Source organism: Caretta caretta, chromosome 12, assembly GCF_965140235.1.
Source record: "Caretta caretta isolate rCarCar2 chromosome 12, rCarCar1.hap1, whole genome shotgun sequence".
NCBI classification, from domain to species: Eukaryota; Metazoa; Chordata; order Testudines; family Cheloniidae; genus Caretta; species Caretta caretta.
Window position 1 is genome coordinate 1,947,032 of NC_134217.1, and position 19,522 is coordinate 1,966,553.

The window sequence follows — 19,522 nt, forward strand, 5'->3', positions numbered from 1 at the left end:
TTCTGTGCAAAATATTTGTTGTGGGTGTCTTGGGTGAAATGACTCTACAGATTCCCTTTTTTGATATCATCTCTATCTTTCATCCCTACTGAATCTCAATTTGCCACATCTCTGATACGTCCCTCCATGCAAAATCCATTTTAATTTCCAGTTTCTTCAGTGACTCCAGCCTCAGCTGCTGTTTCAGCTCCTCTGCCTTGTCCCAAACACAGCATACACTTCCCCCAATGACAGCGTTCTGCAAACTGTTAAGAATTTTTTGACATTCATATTTGTGTGTGTGTGTGTGTGTGTGTGTGTATACGTATACTGTTTTGTTTACCCTATTTGCTCTCTAACACTTGCTTAAATCAGTTCCTTTAGGTGTTAAATGCTGTTTCTCAGAACTTGAGCCCTCTCAGATAAACAGGCAGAAGAGAATAACTAAGCAGGGAGAAGAATCTTAATGAATGAGGCTCCTAATTTCTGGAAAATAGTATTCTGGGACCACAGTGCAATGCGTTCTCCTCCTAACTATTTCCAGACAAGTAATTTAACCCTGCTCTCCCAACAAAGCAATTACGAGCTCAGTCTGATACTCCTATCCCTGCAGCCAATATAAAGTGATTTTTATTCCCCAGGATCAGACCAAAAAGTCGGAGAGAAGGAGTTATTTTACCTTTTTCAGTATCTGTATATGCTTTGGTGGAATGCTAGATCTTGACAGTTTCACAGTGATATACTATCTATATTCTTCAGATTCTTTTCTGGACTATGGGGATTAAAATCTGTAGTGGGGAACAGCCTCCTATTCAGTTCCTTAGGCAGAGATTTATTCTAGACTTGTTAGCTGGGTGTGTTACACTGAGTCTTCTCATCCCACAGTATAAGTTTGCATTGTCACTATATTCCTTTCCCTCCACAGTTTGACAACAAATACTGTGGTCCAGACGTACAATGCCGGCCGCCCTGTCTGGAGCTGCTGCTGGTGCCTTGATGATACCAACTATATCTATGCTGGGCTTGTCAATGGCTCTATTCTGGTGTATGATCTAAGGGACACAAGCTCTCATGTCCAGGAACTAGCCCCTCAGAAGTCCAGGTATGATTTCACAGTCTCTATCCCAGAATTTCACAAGTGTACTGCCAGTTAAATGTAGCGTCTTAAACAGATGAGTATAATTGCCTGATTAAAGAGCATCTTTTGTGCACGTTAACGGTAAGCTGTAAAAATATTGGCTCATGGCTTAACCAGGGCAGATTCAGAACTAGGAGCAGGGATGGAACAATCTGAGATACTGTCACCTCTGCAGTTCTGCATCTGAGAATTAAACGTTAGTACAGATGTCTGGTCAGGATTCCCTGGGAGCTGTGTGGTGTAGTTTGGACACTAAAACAGGCCATGCTTGCCAATGGCTGGAGCATGCTGAGAAGTCTTATACCAGGAAACTTGAGTTTGAGCCTCTGAGTGCTATTAGATGTTTTTCACAACATTGCACTTCTACTGGTGTAAGGTAATAGACTCTGGGAAGGGCATAGGGTTAATGTGACTCCCTACTTTGTTCTTTCATAGGTAGCAGGGACAAGTTGTTTGGTTCCTAAGCACGTTAAGAGACATGTTCTGAGTGTATGCATAGTGGCATACAAAAGGTTTTCCCAGGGAGAGCCAGCACCCAGGAATAGTGCCAAACTACAAATAGTTTTCTTCAGGGTTCCCTTAGTGTTTTGGCTCTGATGCTCCCGTAAGTTCCATGGTGGAGCAGGTCTTTTTAAAGTGTTTGCAAGTTCTTCTTTGGGCATTGCAGCCTTTTGATTTGTGATCACCTCTTCAAGGATTAGTAAATTGTTACCCATAGTTCTGGAACATAGCATGTCTACATGTCCGTCATTATGGGTAGGCCCTACCAAATTCTGGGTTCACTTTGGTCAATTTCATGGCCACAGGGTCTTAAAATTAGTCAATTTCACAATTTCAGATGTTTACATCTGAAATTTCAGGGTGTTGTAACTGTGGGGTCCTGGTCTAAAAGAGGATTGTGGGGGGATCCCAAAGCTGTTGTAGAGGGGTTACAGGATTACTATAAGCACGTCTGTGCTGCCTTCAGAGCCCAGTTCTGAAGGCAGCTGCTGCTGAGTTTCCTGCATCTGGAGGAGACTCCCAGAGGTGGAGGTAGGTCTGATCTCCCCAGTGCTTCTGGGATCACCCCAACTAGGGGCTCCTAGCTGCTAGTCAGGACCAGTACTGGATTAACGCATGGGTCCATGGAGCCCATGCCCAGGGGCCCCGGATAATTTGAAAAACGGGTGCCCCAGCCCTGACAGGAGCCAAGGATGGAAGCCCCGAACCCCAGCAGGTGCTACGGAGGCTGAAGCCCCAAGCCCTGGCAGGAGCCCCAAGGGGGGACATGAAGCCCTGAACCTGGGTGGCCCGGAGTCAGGGAAGGAGCTATGCGGGGCAAAAGCCCCAAGTCCTGGGTGGCAGCTCCCAGCTAAGCTTCCTAAGCCCAGGGAAGGAGCCATGCAGGGGCAGGCAGCCGCCCTGGGGAGGAGGGAGTGGAAGGCCCGGAGCTTGAGCGCCAAGAGGTGGGGTGGGGACAGACTGTGGCAGCAGCAGCCCTGGAGCTCGGAAAGGAGTCAGGCCGGGGTGAAGCCCCACAAGCTGAGCTGGATCTTCAGGGGGTAGCAGCCCCAAGCTCAGGTCCCTGACCCTGGGCTGGAGAGATGGCGTGGGGGGGGGGGGGGTAAGAGGGAGCAGAGGTCCCGGAGCTCAAGCACCCAGAGCCCAGGCAGGAGCTGCGGGGGCTGGAGCTGTGGGGGGTGGTAGCCCCCAGCCCAGGTCCCTGAGCCCGGGCAGGAGCCCCAGGGGTGGAAGCCCCAAGTCCCAGCCGGAGCCCTTGCAGTCCCCAGCCTCGACCAGAGCCATGGGGGTGGGGCGCGCGGGTAGAAGCCTGGAGCCCAGCTCTGGAGCTACTGCAGCACAGAAGTGAGGGTGATACACCTTCACTTCTGCGCTGCCTGTGGAGGTTCATCCGATCTCCCTCAGATAACAGGCGTGCAGGGGAAGGACAAGTCCTGTCCCTAACCAATCCAGCTGATTTTGGGGAGATAGATTTCACAGGGAAGTGACATGTATTTCACGGCTGTAAAATTGGTAGGGCCCTAATTATGGGACTACTTTTTCTTTTTTTTGATAGAGTAGAATAGAATCATAGAATAGAATATCAGGGTTGGAAGGGACCCCAGAAGGTCATCTAGTCCAACCCCCTGCTCGAAGCAGGACCAATTCCCAGTTAAATCATCCCAGCCAGGGCTTTGTCAAGCCTGACCTTAAAAACCTCTAAGGAAGGAGATTCTACCACCTCCCTAGGTAACGCATTCCAGTGTTTCACCACCCTCTTAGTGAAAAAGTTTTTCCTAATATCCAATCTAAACCTCCCCCACTGCAACTTGAGACCATTACTCCTCGTTCTGTCATCTGCTACCATTGAGAACAGTCTAGAGCCATCCTCTTTGGAACCCCCTTTCAGGTAGTTGAAAGCAGCTATCAAATCCCCCCTCATTCTTCTCTTCTGCAGGCTAAACAATCCCAGCTCCCTCAGCCTCTCCTCATAACTCATGTGTTCCAGACCCCTAATCATTTTTGTTGCCCTTCGCTGGACTCTCTCCAATTTATCCACATCCTTCTTGAAGTGTGGGGCCCAAAACTGGACACAGTACTCCAGATGAGGCCTCACCAATGTCGAATAGAGGGGAACGATCACGTCCCTCGATCTGCTCGCTATACCCCTACTTATACATCCCAAAATGCCATTGGCCTTCTTGGCAACAAGGGCACACTGCTGACTCATATCCAGCTTCTCGTCCACTGTCACCCCTAGGTCCTTTTCCGCAGAACTGCTGCCTAGCCATTCGGTCCCTAGTCTGTAGCTGTGCATTGGGTTCTTCCGTCCTAAGTGCAGGACCCTGCACTTATCCTTATTGAACCTCATCAGATTTCTTTTGGCCCAATCCTCCAATTTGTCTAGGTCCTTCTGTATCCTATCCCTCCCCTCCAGCGTATCTACCACTCCTCCCAGTTTAGTATGATCCGCAAATTTGCTGAGAGTGCAATCCACACCATCCTCCAGATCATTTATGAAGATATTGAACAAAACCGGCCCCAGGACCGACCCTTGGGGCACTCCACTTGATACCGGCTGCCAACTAGACATGGAGCCATTGATAAGTAACAGCATGTCAAATCAACCTAATAGCTTTCTTTGGCAGGGTAACAAGGCTTGTGGATGGGGAGAAGCGGTAGATGTGGTATATCTTGACTCTAGTAAGGATTTTGATACTGTCTCACGTAACCTTCTCATAAACAAACCAGGGAAATACAACCTAAATGGAGCTACTATAAGATAGGTGCATATCTTGTTGGAAAACTGTTCCCAGAGAGTAATCATCAGTGGTTCAAAGTCAAGCTGGAAGGGCATATCAAGTGGGGTCCTGCAGGGATCAGTTCTAGGTCTGGTTCTGTTCAATATTTCATCTGTGATTTAGATTCATAAGTGTGCAGAGAGTACACTTATGAAGATAGTGGACGATATCAAGCGGGGAGGGGTTGCAAGTGCTTTGGAGGATAGGATTAAAATTCAAAATGATCTGGACAAACTGGAGAAATACTATGAAGTAAATAGGATGAAATTCAATAAGGACAAATGTAAAGTACTCCCCTTAGTGTGACGAATCAGTTGCACGCATACAAAACGGGAAATGACTGCCTAGGAAAGAGTACTGCAAAAAGGGATCTGGGGGTCATATTGGACCACAAGCTAAATATGAGTCAACAGTGTAACACTGTTGCAAAAAAAAGCAAACATCGTTCTGGGATGTATTAGCATGAGTGTTATAAGAAAGACACAAGAAGTAATTCTTCTGCTCTACTCTGCACTGATTAGGCCTCAACTGAAGTATTGTGTCCAGTTCTGGCCGCACATTTCATGAAAGATATTGACAAATTTGAGAAAGTCCAGAGAAGAGCAACAAAAATGATTAAAGATCTGGAAAACAATCTACGAGGGAAGATTGAAAAAAATTTGGTTTGTTTACTCTGGAAAAGAGAAGACTGAGTGGGGACATAACCATTTTCAAGTACAAAGGATGTTACAAGGAAGAGGGAGAAAAATTGGTCTCCTTAACCTCTTTGGCTAGGGCAAGAAGCACTGGGCTTAAATTGCAGCAGGGGAGGTTTAGGTTGGACATTAGGAAAAATTTCCTAACTGTGTCAGGGTGGTTTAAGCACTGGAATAAATTGTAGGGCTGTCAAGCGATTTAAAAAATTAATTGTTCAATTAATCGTGATGTTAAGCAACAATAGAATATCATTTATTTTAAATATTTTTGGATGTTTACTACATTTTCAAATATATTAATTTCAGTTACAACACAGAATACAAAGTGTACAGTGCTCATTTTATATTTTTTATTACAAATATTTGCACTGTAAAAAACAAAATTGTGTTTTTCAATTCACCTCATACAAGTACTGTAGTGCAGTCTCTTTACCATGAAAGTTGAACTTACAAATGTAGAATTATGTGGTTTAAAAAAACAAACAAACCTGCATTAAAAAATAAAACAGTGTAAAACTTTAGAGTCTACAAGTCCACTCAGTCCTACTTCTTGGTCAGCCAATCACTTAGACAAAGTTGATTACAATTTGCAGGAGATAATGCTGTCTGCTTCTTATTTACGATGTCACCTGAAAGTGAGAACGGGTCTTCACAAGGCACGGTTGTAGCTGGTGTTGCAAGATATTTACATGCCAGATGCACTAAAGATTCATATGTCCCTTCATGCTTCAGAAACCATTCCAGAGGACATGCTTCCATGCTGATGACGGGTTCTGCTCGATAATGATTCAAAGCAGAGTGGACCAACGCCTGTTCATTTTCATCATCTGAGTCAGATGTAACCAGCAGAAGATTGATTTTCTTTTTTGGTGGTTCGGGTTCCGTAGTTTCCGCATCAGAATTTTGCTCTTTTAAGACTTCTAAAAGTATACTCCATACCTTGTCCCTCTCAGATTTTGGAAGGCACTTCAGATTCGATCGGGGGAAGTCCCGGATGACTGGAAAAAGGCTAATGTTGTGCCCATCTTTTTAAAAAAGGGAAGAAGGAGGATCCTGGGAACTTCAGGCCAATCAGCCTCGCCTCAGTCCCTGGAAAAATCATGGAGCACATCCTCAAGGAATCAATTCTGAAGCACTTAGAGGAGAGAAAAGTGATCAGGAACAGTCAGCATGGATTCACCAAGGGCAAGTCATGCCTGACTAATCTAATTGCCTTCTATGACAAGATAACTGGTTTTGTGGATGAAGGGAAAGCAGTGGACGTGTTGTTCCTTGACTTCAGCAAAGCTTTTGACACGGTCTCCCACAGTATTCTTGCCAGCAAGTTAAAGAAGTATGGGCTGGATAAAATGGACTATAAGGTGGATAGAAAGCTGGCTAGATTGTCGGGCTCAACGGGTTGTGATCAATGGCTCCATTTCTAGTTGGCAGCCAGTATCAAGCGGAGTGCCCCAAGGTTCGGTCCTGGGGCCGGTTTTGTTTAATATCTTCATAAATGATCTGGAGGATGGTGTGGATTGCACCTTCAGCAAGTTTGCAGATGACACTAAACTTGGAGGAGAGGTAGAAACGCTGGAGGGTAGGGATAGGATACAGAGGGCCCTAGACAAATTGGAGGATTGGGCCAAAAGAAATCTGATGAGGTTCAACAAAGACAAGTGCAGAGTCCTGCACTTAGGACAGAAGAATCCCATGCATCACTACAGACTAGGGACCGAATGGCTCGGCAGCAGTTCTGCAGAAAAGGACCTAGGGGTTACAGTGGACGAGAAGCTGGTTATGAGTCAACAGTGTGTCCTTGTTGCCAAGAAGGCCAATGGCATTTTGGGATGTATAAGTAGGGGCATTGCCAGCAGATCAAGGGATGTGATTGTCCCCCTCTATTCGACATTGGTGAGGCCTCATCTGGAGTACTGTGTCCAGTTTTGGGCCCCACACCACAAGGAGGATGTGGAAAATTGGAAAGAGTCCAGCAGAGGGCAACAAAAATGATGAGGGGACTGGAACACATGACTTATGAGGAAAGGCTGAGGGAACTGAGGATGTTTAGTCTACAGAAGAGAAGAATGAGGGGGGATTTGATAGCTGCTTTCAACTACCTGAAAGGGGGTTCCAAAGAGGATGGCTCTAGACTGTTCTCAGTGGTAGCAGATGACAGAACAAGGAGTAATGGTCTCAAGTTCCAGTGGGGGAGATTTAGGTTGCATATTAGGAAAAGCTTTTTCACTAGGAGGGTGGTGAAACACTGGAATGCGTTACCTAGGGAGGTGGTGGAATCTCCTTCCTTAGGAGTTTTTAAGGTCAGGCTTGACAAAGCCCTGGCTGGGATGATTTAATTGGGGATTGGCCCTGCTTTGAGCAGGGGGTTGGACTAGATGACCTCCTGAGGTCCCTTCCAACCCTGATATTCTATGATTCTTAAACCTTGGGTTGAGTGATGTAGTTGTTTTTAGAAATCTCACATTGGTACCTTCTTTGTGTTTTGTCAAATCTGCTGTGAAAGTGTTCTTAAAACGAACATGTGCTGGGTCATCATCCGAGACTGCTGTAATATGTAATCTATGCAGAATATGGGTAAAACAGAGCAGGAGACATACAATTCTCCCCCCAAGGAGTACAGTCACAAATTCAATGCATTATTTTTTTAACAAGCATCGTCAGCGTGGAAGTGTCTTCTGGAATGGTGGCTGAAGCATGAAGGGGCATATGAATGTTTAGCATTTCTGACATGTAAATACCTTGCAACGCTGGCTACAAAAGTGCCATGCGAACGCCTGTTCTCACTTTCAGGTGCCATTGTAAATAAGCAAGCACCAGTATCTCCTGTCAATGTAAACAAACTTGTTTGTTTGTCTTAGAGATTGGCAGAATAAGAAGTAGGACTGAGTGGACTTTCAGGCTCTAAAGTTTTACTCTGTTTTGTTTTTGACTGCAGTTATTTAACCAAAAAAAAATCTGCATTTGTAAGTTACACTTTCACGATAAAAAGAGTGCACTTCAGTACTTGTATGAGGTGAAATGAAAAATGCTATTTTTTGGTTCATCACTTTACAGTGCATGTATATGTGTAATCAAAAATAGCAATATAAAGTGAGCACTATGCACTTTGTATTCTGTGGAATTGAAATCAATATTAAAAATGTAGAAGAACATCCATAAATATTTAATAAATTTAAATTGGTATTCTATTGTTATAAGTGCTGGCGTTACGCTCTTGCAAATTCTCCTTTCAGGTGTCCTGTGGTTTCCCTGTCCTACCTGCCCCGAATGGCCTCCACCACACTGCCATACGGTGGGGTAATAGCTGGGACCTTAGAAGGAGGCTGCTTTTGGGAACAGAAGGCCACCAACTCCTACCGGCCTCACCATCTGCCTCTAGAGTCTGGAGGCTGCATCGATATTCAGACTGAAATCAGCACTCGGCACTGCCTTGCAACTTACAGGCCTAGTAAGTAATTGTGTGCAAGTACAACACCCTTTATGCAGTGCTTTTATCAGTTTGCCGTAATTCTGCCCTGCCACATAAGCCCCTGCGAGGTGCCAGGGTTTGGTGGTAGCTTTGGAAAGCTGGCGCCTCAGGGAATTGAGAGCAAAGCAGAAATCATGCTTTTACTTTTCAGAGGCGAAGGCCTGGATAACACACTAGTACCATGCTTCCCCTTGGACACAGTAAAGCTTTTTGTGTGGCTGCACATATACAAAAGAGATGCTGCTGAGAGTGGGGTTGGGAGGAGAAGCCTGGTATGCCTGGCTGCAAATGGACCATTCCTTTTGCCTCACAATGCCTCTTGCCTAGGGCTTCCATCCCTGTGGTGACCCTGAGTGGGTTTGTATTAGGATTCTAGTCTCTTTGCAGCTTAGTTCTGGCCCTTTCCTGAAGAGGCTATTGTACAGTGGGGAAAAATTGTATTTGGCGAAAAGAACGAGGAGTACTTAATCATAGAATATCAGGGTTGGAAGGGACCCCTGAAGGTCATCTAGTCCAACCCCCTGCTCGAAGCAGGACCAATTCCCAGTTAAATCATCCCAGCCAGGGCTTTGTCAAGCCTGACCTTAAAAACCTCTAAGGAAGGAGATTCTACCACCTCCCTAGGTAACGCATTCCAGTGTTTCACCACCCTCTTAGTGAAAAAGTTTTTCCTAATATCCAACCTAAACCTCCCCCACTGCAACTTGAGACCATTACTCCTCGTTCTGTCATCTGCTAAGGTGCCACTTGTGGCACCTTAGAGACTAACAAATTTATTTGAGCATAAGCTTTCATGGGCTAAAACCCACTTCATCGGATGCATGCAGTGGAAAATACAGTAGGAAGGAAGGTGTGTGTGTGTGTGTGTGTGTATATATATATACACACACACAGAGAACATGAAAAAATGCGTGTTGCTGTACCCACTATAACGAGAGTGATCGGTTGAGGTGAGCTATTATCAGCAGGAGAAAAAAACCTTTTGTAGTGATAATCAGGATGGCCCATTTCCAACAGTTAACAAGAAGGTGAGAGTAATAGTATGTGGGGGGGAAATAAGCATGGGGAAATAGTTTTACTTTGTGTAATGACACATCCACTCCCAGTCTTTATTCAAGCCTAAGTTAATGGTGTCCAGTTTGCCAATTAATTCCAATTCAGCAGTCTCTCACTGGAGTCTGTTTTTGAAGTTTTTTTTGTTGTAATATTGCCACTTTTAGGTCTGTAATCGAGTTACCAGAGAGATTGAAGTGTTCTCTGACTGGTTTTTGAATGTTATAATTCTTGACGTCTGATTTGTGTCCATTTATTCTTTTACGTAGAGACTGTCCGGTTTGGCCAATGTACATGGCAGAGGGGCATTGCTGGCACATGATGGCATATATCCCATCAGTAGATGTGCAGGTGAACGAGCCTCTGATAGTGTGGCTGATGTGATTAGGTCCTATTATGGTGTCTCCTGAATAGATATGTGGACAGAGTTGGCAACGGGCTTTGTTGTAAGGATAAGTTGATAGAGATCTTGTAGTTGTTTGTCTCTGTCTGAGGGGTTGGAGCAAATGTGGTTGTATTTTAAAGCTTGGCTGTAGACAACGGATCATGTGGTGTGGTCTGGTTGAAAGCTGGAGCCATGTAGGTAAGTATAGCGGTCAGTAGGTTTCTGGTATAGGGTGGTGTTTATGTGACCATCGCTTATTTGCATGGTAGTGTCCAGGAAGTGGATCTCTTGTGTGGACTGGTCCAGGCTGAGGTGGGGTGGAAATTGTTGAAATCATGGTGGAATTCCTCAAGAGCTTTTTTCCATGGGTCCAGATGATGAAGTCGTCATCAATGTAGCGCAAGTAGAGTAGGGGCGTTAGGGGACGAGAACCTGTCAGACAGAGACAAACACCTACAAGATCTCTATCAAGCATTCTTATAACTACAATACCCACCTGCTGAAGTGAAGAAACAGATTGACAGAGCCAGAAGAGTACCCTGAAGTCACCTACTACAGGACAGGCCCAACAAATAAAGTTAACAGAACGCCACTAGCCATCATCTTCAGTCCCCAACTAAAACCTCTCCAGCGCATCGTCAGGAATCTACAACCTATCCTGAAGGACAATCCCTCACTCTCACAGATCTTGGGAGACAGGTCAGTCCTTGCTTACAGACAGCCCCCCCAACCTGAAGCAAATACTCACCAGCAACCACACCACACAACAAAAACACTAACCCAGGAACCTATCATCGCAACAAAGCCCGTTGCCAACTCTTTCCACATATCTATTCAGGAGACACCATCATAGGACCTAATCACATCAGCCACACTATCAGAGGCTCGTTCACCTGCACATCTACCGATGGGATATATGCCATCATGTGCCAGCAATGCCCCTCTGCCATGTACATTGGCCAAACCGGACAGTCTCTACGTAAAAGAATAAATGGACACAAATCAGACGTCAAGAATTATAACATTCAAAAACCAGTCAGAGAACACTTCAATCTCTCTGGTCACGCGATTACAGACCTAAAAGTGGCAATATTACAACAAAAAAACTTCAAAAACAGACTCCAGTGAGAGACTGCTGAATTGGAATTAATTTGCAAACTGGACACTGTTAAATTAGGCTTGAATAAAGACTGGGAGTGGATGTGTCATTACACAAAGTATAACTATTTCCCCATGTTTATTTCCACCCCCCACTGTTACTCTCACCTTCTTGTCAACTGTTGGAAATGGGCCATCCTGATTATCACTACAAAAGGTTTTTGTCTTTTTTTTCTCCTGCTGATAATAGCTCACCTTAATTGATCACTCTCATTATAGCGTGTATGGCAACACCCATTTTTTCATGTTCTCTGTGTATATATACATCTTCCTACTGTATTTTCCACTGCATGCGTCCGATGAAGTGGGTTTTAGCCAGGAAAGCTTATGGTCAAATAAATTTGTTAGTCTCTAAGATACCACAAGTACACCTCGTTCTTTTTGCTGATACAGACTAACACAGCTACCACTCTGAAACCTGTATTTGGCAAGTGACTCAGCTTGTCAGTGGAGTTACCCTTTCTCTACATCCCACAGATAAGAGCAACAATTGCCTGCATTGTGTGGTGATGGAACTGTCCTGCAGCCAACTGACGGATGCATCTGTCGACATGGTCTGCTCCTGTCACCCAGTTCAGACATTCAGTGCTGGGCCCACCTGCAAACTGCTGACCAAAAATGCCATCTTTCAGAGTCCAGAAGAGGATGGCAGCATCTTGGTGTGCGCTGGCGATGAGGCCTCAAACTCTGCCATGGTATTTCTTTTTTCCTTTCATTTTCATCAGGCAGCGTTTTATTGCAGTGCTTAGGAGAGAAACCTTATCTGTCCCATGTTGTTAAATCCAGTGTGATGCAATTTGCATTGTAGGTAACAGGTGAGTGGGCAGGGAGGTGTTTGTGTGTGTACATTAACTTTCCATACTTTGCTTGTGGGACTGGCTAACTCCCTGGCAACTTAGAGATACTGCTTCAGGCTGTAAACCAGTAATGCACAAAACTAGATACTGTGTCCTTAAGGTAATTTAAATATAGGCAGGTTGCCCCTGTAGTGAACTTGTGCCTGCTTCCTACCTGAGGAATGTAGGTAGGCAGAATGTAATTAGCCATGATAGACTCTGTCCAGGGCCTAGGAATTAACACTTTCCTCCAAAGAAAATGTCCTGTTGTACAAATGGTACCTGGCCAGTACAGTGCCACTTACAGGAGCAGCATGCTGGCACACTAGCTCAATACCAACTCACAGGGAAGAGTTCAAGCCTGTTGAGTCGCAACATCACTTCTTATGATCTGGTCTATGGAAACCAGGGAGTGAACTTCCCTCCTAGAGGTGGTCTCTTCAGGTTAGGGTTGAGACAGGTTGGCAGGGGACAGTGGAGGAAGACTTGTACTGCTGCCATCTGTGCGGTGTCTGTTCTGAGGTTGAAGGAGGACTTCAGCCTCCAAGGTAAGAGTGTGCCTTGGCATTTAGCTATGGTTAAAATGCTATGGCTACAGCCGCAAAGCAAACCTCTTGTTACATAAGGGTGTGATAGAGAATTGGTCCATCCAGCCTTCCTTGGGAGCAGTAAAATAATGAGGAAAGCTGGCTTAACAGCTGTTGGAGACGACTGTTCTCGAGCCACAGAACAGTTACAGCACAAGAAGCTATAGTGCTTCATCCACATTGCCCTGCCACTGTTTCTAAACACTGACTTGCAGGGATCATCTCTAGGAGTGAAGATGGTTCATTCTCCATGTCTTCTCTGAAACATGATTTTGGCAATTAATTGATCTTTAAATATTCATGGTAAATAGGCCCAATGGCCTGTGATGGGATGTTAGATGGGGTGGGATCTGAGTTACTACAGAGAATTCTTTCCTGGGTATCTGGCTGGTGAATCTTGCCCATATGCTCAGGGTTCAGCTGATCGCCATATTTGGGGTCGGGAAGGAATTTTCCTCCAGGGCAGATTGGAAGAGGCCCTGGGGGTTTTTCGCCTTCCTCCGCAGCATGGGGCACAGGTCACTTGCTGGAGGATTCTCTGCACCTGAAAGTCTTTAAACCATGATTTGAGGACTTCAATAGCTCAGACATAGGTGAGAGGTTTATTGCAGGAGTGGGTGGGTGAGATTCTGTGGCCTGCATTGTGCAGGAGGTCAGATTAGATGATCATAATGGTCCCTTCTGACCTTAATATCTATGAAACAAACAACAAGGGTTCTTACTGCTGCCAGGTGGCTTTGTAGATCCCAGCCAGGTGGGAAATTGGTACATCTCAATCCATTATCTCCCACAGGCTGAATCATAGAATATCAGGGTTGGAAGAGACCTCAGGAGGTCATCTAGTCCAACCCCCTGCTCAAAGCACGACCAATCCCCAACTAAATCATCGCAGCCAGGGCTTTGTCAAGCCTGACCTTAAAAACTTCAAAGGAAGGCGATTCCACCAGCTCCCTAGGTAACGCTTTCCAGTGCTTCACCACCTCCTAGTGAAAGTTTTTCCTAATATCCAACCTAAACCTCCCCCACTGCAACTTGAGACCATTACTCCTCGTTCTGTTCTCACTGGTACCAGATGACAGTCTAGATCCATCCTCTTTGGAAGGAAGAGCTGCTAGTTGGTAGCTCATAGTCACAGTGAACCCAGGCTGAAATTAAACTAGTCACAGAAGTAAGAGGCTGCATATCCTATTATTAAAGCAGTGGTGGGGGTTAGGAAAAATCAGTTTTAACTTAAATCCCCTCCCCTTGCAAAATCTGTGCACAAGCTTTTTTTTAATGCATTAAATAGTATTACTAAAATTCTTTCCAATAAGAGTAACCAGAACACACACACGCTATTGATAAATAGAGATCTTTTCTTAATGAAGCATGTAATATTCCTAAATTACATGGGTTTATAGATCTTCTGTTACCTGTACACATAATCCTATATCAAAGAACAGGAATACTCTAGAGAAGCACAAGGTTTTTGGTAGGACTTAGGCAGTACTGGCCATATTTGGTTCATGTCTGGAAGATGACTTTTGCAATAGTAAGTGTTGCATTTATATATGCAAGCTAAAGGAACTTTGTACAGGGTTACTGAGCCATGGGACATGTTTTAAGAAAAACTTTTAAAAGCGGAATTCAGACTGCCTCATCACAAATGACCAGCCTTGCCCACTTTCCATTTTCCCTGAGTTAGTTGTTTAGTCTGCGGAAGAGAAGAATGAGGGGGGATTTGATAGCTGCTGTTAACTACCTGAAAGGGGTTCCAGAGAGGATGGTTCTAGACTGTTCTCAGTGGTAGCTGATGACAGAACAAGGAGTAATGGTCTCAAGTTGCAGTGGGGGAGGTTTAGGTTGGATATTAGGAAAATCTTTTTCACTAGGAGAGTGGTGAAACACTGGAATGCGTTATCTAGGGAGGTGGTAGAATCTCCTTCCTTAGAAATTTTTAAGGTCAGGCTTGTCAAAGCTCTGGCTGGGATGATTTAGTTGGGGATTGGTCTTGCTTTGAGCAGGGGGTTGGACTAAATGACCTCCTGAGGTCCCTCCCAACCCTGATATTCTCTGATTCTATGTCCCTGATTATCTGACCTTCCCGAGAGGAGGCTAATGGCAAGCTTAGTGGCTCAGAAGTGAGTCTTTCCTGGCTGGAGAAGGTGTTGGAAAATGGCTGAGCTAGCTGGGATGTTTCTTTGAGGAGGGGCTCCTTCCCACCAACAGCATTAGAACCAAGACTGAGTGGGAGGAGAGCATCATGGTGCCTGACCCTTTGTACTTCACAGGTATGGGATGCTGGAAGTGGCTCCTTACGGCAGAAGCTACAAACTGACCTACCTGTGCTGGACATCTGCCCTTTCACGGTGAACCGCAATAACTTCCTGGCCACTCTCACTGAGAAGATGGTGAAGCTCTACAAGTGGGATTGAAAAAGGCTCTGTAAGCCTTCCGCAGAGAGGAGCTTCCAAAATGTGCTGTTAACAAACTACCAATTCCAACAAATTCTCTGCTGTCCCACCACAACAGCACAACCCCAGGCTCTGCTTTCCTGCCTGAATTGTTTATGGGACAGGAACTGCCACGGCATCTCTCATGTTGGTGCATTCAGGAACTGGAGCACTGGTGTTTTGTCTTTTCTCCCCACCCTAATTTGTATCTGTCCTTATTCCTTCAGTTGATCCCAAGGTCAGTTTTTTCTATTCTCAGGCAAACTGGCAGCCTGCCTCAATGCAGTGCTCACTCTTGGCCTGTCTCCAGCTGCACAGTGTTATAACTCTCTCTCTCTTCCCCACCCCCACCCAGCATTAACACAGTGCTGGGACTTGCAAACCACTTCATAGAATGACCCAAAGGAAAGGAATTTCTGAGACTCCCCCTGTACTTTGCAGTCCACCTCCCCTTGCTCCATGATGAAAGGGGCTTTAAGTAGCAGTTTGGCTGCTACCTTGTACTTAGATGGGCATTTTCCCAGGAATGTTGTGGACATGTCCTGTAAAGGACTTACTCAGCTGTTCCTATGCGCTTTTTGAGGCTTCTGGGCAAAACAAGCTTGGTGGGGCTTTTCCATCAATCAGGTAAAGCCAACTCTATGCCATTAGTCTTTGCCATGGAGAAGATAGTTTTGGGACTGGAGTGAGAACACTTCTCTTCTGCATTTTCATATGCATATAGTATGAACCTTGCCTCCTCTTTAGGCGCAGCCCAGTCCAAACATCGTAGAACTGTCTTTTGTCTGGAGAAAGTTGGCAATAGGGTGGGGTGGGGAGACTTTTGTGCAGTTTGATGCTAGTTGCAATTCATGTTAACCTTGCCTAAGGCTCAGGTGGCTGAACAGCATTTGAATTGAAAAGGAAGAAAGAGAAAATGTTGGCTGCTTTGTACCAAATGTAATAAAAACTGTTGGATTTCCTGAGGTTTGATTCACCAGAGGGTCACAGAGTGGTCCCCGTCATCCTTGACTGTGGCACAATTCTTCACATCCTAGATGTGAGTCTGAACCAGAATTCCCCATAAAGAGTTGGTGGGGTGGGGGGTGAGCCAAGGGTTTGAGTGCCAAGTATGCAGACTGATTCTCAGCCCACATGTGTTCCTGTGAGTAAGGACATTTCATTTTCTGACTTGAAATGTAAATCATGTTCATCCCCATGTTTGTATTTGCCAAAGACAAACTATCAAGAATGTTACACAAGTTGCAAGACAGTTTCCCTGCATGGGGAACCTGTCCCTGGGCACTGTTCCTTGCATGAAGCCTGTGTAAACGGCATCTTTTCTGTTACCAGATCCAGGGTGTCGCTAATTAAATCCACAGAACAACTTTCCTTTCTAAAACTTGCAGGGATATGAATATTCTTTGAGTCTTCTCTTTAAAAACAAGATAATGTAAAATATACACATCTCCATTTAATTGTATCTATTTTTGTGTGATATTTTGTTCCTCTCTTTTTATGTGATGTGAAAAATAAAGCATTTATCATTATAGAACCCTGCTTCTGCTGATGTAACTGTCTGACCTTGTGAAATGTGTGGTACAGAGATGTGCTTCCATCTAGATGAATATAAACAAGGCTCTGTGTACTCTGGCAAGGATCCCTACATCTGATAGGACTTCCAGGTTGGATGTGGGAGTTTCAAGTATATTTACTAATAGAGGCTTCTAGTGAATGTAATATGAAAATTGAGTCCCCTGTGGTGGCTTCAATATCAATTCAATTTGTCTTACGCTGACCTCCATCTTTCAATTTTGCTGCAGATTTTTATATTGACAAAGCAAAACGATATCGTAGAAATGATTGGGGATTGTACAGGAAAATCTGAAGGCATGGACAGCTGCCTAGAGGGACAATTGATGATAGTCTTCTTCGAGGAATGTCCCTGTGGGTGCTCCACTTTTAGGTATTCGAGCACCCCTGTGCTTCTAGTTGGAGATTTAAGGTATCAGTGCCCTGCTTGGCTATGCACGCGCTGCTCTGAGTGGGTATCGCCCGCAGCCAACCATCCCCCAGTTCCTTCTTTGCCGCTGTTGGCTTCGGTCGGAACAACAGCAGCACCTCAGAATAATCTTCCTCAGAATACTTTTTCCTTTCCTTTTTTGCCTGAAATTACCTCTTCCTGTTCCCTGCGGGGTTACTGTCTCTTCCCTTTCCTGGTTAAAACAAAAAAAAAAAACCAATCACTCTCTTCAAGTGGTTATGCCTGGCTCCCCAGGCTTTAAATGCTGCCTCGCCTATAGACTATCAATACCAGTCTCTGATGGTCACTCCCAGTGTGTTCACTGCCTGGAGGAGATTCACGTTACGCAGAAGTGCCACCGCTGCAAAAAATTAATGGCAAGGACCAGAAAGGCTAGGGAACTCCAGCTCAAACTGATGCTTAGGGAGAATCCCTGCGTCCTGCCTCTGACCCTGAGCAGGGGACCCCTCCCCACCAGCTCGCTCACTCCCAACTGCCATGTCGGACATGGGATCCTCCTCTAAGATGAGCACAAAGGATCCAGCCCCCATGAAAACAAAGAAGCGGTCTCACTCCTCCCCACAGGGAGAATCGCCATGCAAAAAGCAATCTCTGACCGCTAAATCTGCCGTGGTACCATCGGCATGCAGAGTCTTGGACCATGTGACACTGGGTCCGTCCAGTGCAGAGGCAACCCGAGGAGCAAAAGACCTGGTGCAGTCTAGCTCTAAGACAGGCTTAGTTTTGCTGTGGCTGCCTGTTCCCTCAGAGCCTAGAGAGCTGAAGTCCTCGGCACGGAGCAGTTCTATGGTGCCACCTGCTGTTCCTGTATATTAAGCAAACCCGCAGCACCGGCAGCACAGATGCTGACTAACATCTGTGTGCCTCCTGTGCCTGCACCTGACTTTCCGGTGCTGCAGCATTTAGTTAGCCAGGCAGACCTTTTTCGTTGCCTCCACCCCGGGCATGCCTCTCTTCAGCACAGATGGCACCCCAGGTAGACCAGCCATGAGTCTGTTACACCTGCTGGCTCAGCCCCTCCTCCCTCAAGTGATGAGGGGGATGAAGTGGCTGTAGGGATGGGGACCCCATGTCATTCATCGCCCAAACCTGGAACCTCAGGGCTACAGCCCACAGTGTGGCAACCCCCCCCCAATGGATGCCCCCCCAATGGCCCTCCCTCCAAACTGGCCATACTGGGACCCATGGGCACTGTACAGGGCTCATAATATTCAGCCCTTCCATGCAATCCAGGTCCAGAACACCAAGATCAGCTAAATCTACCTCACTGGTTGCCCCAGCCTCCCCTGAAGTTGCTGGGGTGGAGCATGAGTGCAATGAGGACTTAATAGAGGGTGACATCCTTCCTCCTACCCATATTTCTTCATCATCCCCGGAGGACACAATCATGCCTCCCCCCACACCAGGGACAACTTTAAATCTTTCCAAGACCTATTCAAGCATATGGCTGATTCCCTAGGCATCTGCGTAGAAGAGCTGCCAGAGACACAGCATAAGCTCACTGACATTCTCCATTCCTCTTCTATGGCCAAGATTGCATTATGGACCTGGCAAAAACGGTCTGGCAGACACTGACCATGGCCCCACCTTCTTGTAAACGTTCAGACAAGAAGTATTATGTGCCAGCAAAAGGGGCTGAGTTCCTCTTCACTCACCCTAGCCCAAACTCACTGGTTGTGGAAGCAGTTTATCAAAGGGAAAAACACCTGGCTCATACCACCCCTTACGACAAAGACTGGAAACGCCTTGACCTGTTTTGGTAGAAAAGCCTATTCCTCAGTGACTCTTCAGTTATGCATTGCTAACTACTCCACGCTATTAGCCAAATACACTGACAACATTTTTGCACAGATGCCTATATTTATTGAGCATCTCCCAACAGACAAAAAAGAACAATACAAAACAAGCATCTCAGAAGGTTGCCTGATTGCCAGGACTGCCTTGCAGGTGTCATTGGATTCTGCAGACACGGCAGCTCACTCCATCGCCACATCAGTAGTCATGCGGAGGGCCTCTTGGTTCCACCTTTCTGGCTTCCCCAAGGAAATCCAGGCCATGACCGAGGACTTACCTTTTGAGGACAAACTCTTTGTAAACACACGGATGCAGCCTTGCATACGCTCAAGGACTCCTGTGCCACGCTGTAAACCTTGGGAAGGTCAGCCAAGACGATGACAGACACCGGGGTAATCCACCACGTCCCAACCCTCTACTTCTAGACAGACATTTTGAAGTGCTGGTCGAGGGCATGAGAGCCCTTCAAATTCCATTGCCGCAACCATCTCCCGAATTAAGCTCAGCTACAGGACAGCCTAATACAAAAATGAAGAAGAAGAAGAAAAAACACTGTTCGATACTTATCAGTACAAATGGATGCAGTATGTTCCTAGCATTGTAAAACCAGACCTGTTAATTGGGGAAATTGTCAAAATTGCACACCAACAGTCTCTGGAGGCAAAGGTATGGAAGGTTAGCCCTCTCCCCAT

General features: G+C 45.7%; 1 protein-coding gene across 4 annotated transcripts in view; it reads left to right on the plus strand.

Moving 5' to 3' along the window:
* Positions 1 to 16,547, plus strand: part of RFWD3 (ring finger and WD repeat domain 3) — a 64,948-nt gene extending 48,401 nt beyond the window's left edge. For all 4 annotated transcript variants that reach the window (XM_048817086.2, XM_048817091.2, XM_048817088.2 and 1 more), the window contains 4 exons: positions 905 to 1,081; positions 8,327 to 8,541; positions 11,636 to 11,853; positions 14,852 to 16,547. In XM_048817086.2, the coding sequence (XP_048673043.1) occupies positions 905 to 1,081; positions 8,327 to 8,541; positions 11,636 to 11,853; positions 14,852 to 14,995 (754 nt within the window). In that variant the 3' untranslated portion in view covers positions 14,996 to 16,547. The remainder of the gene's footprint in view (positions 1 to 904; positions 1,082 to 8,326; positions 8,542 to 11,635; positions 11,854 to 14,851) is intronic.
* The last annotated feature ends 2,975 nt before the right edge of the window (positions 16,548 to 19,522 follow it).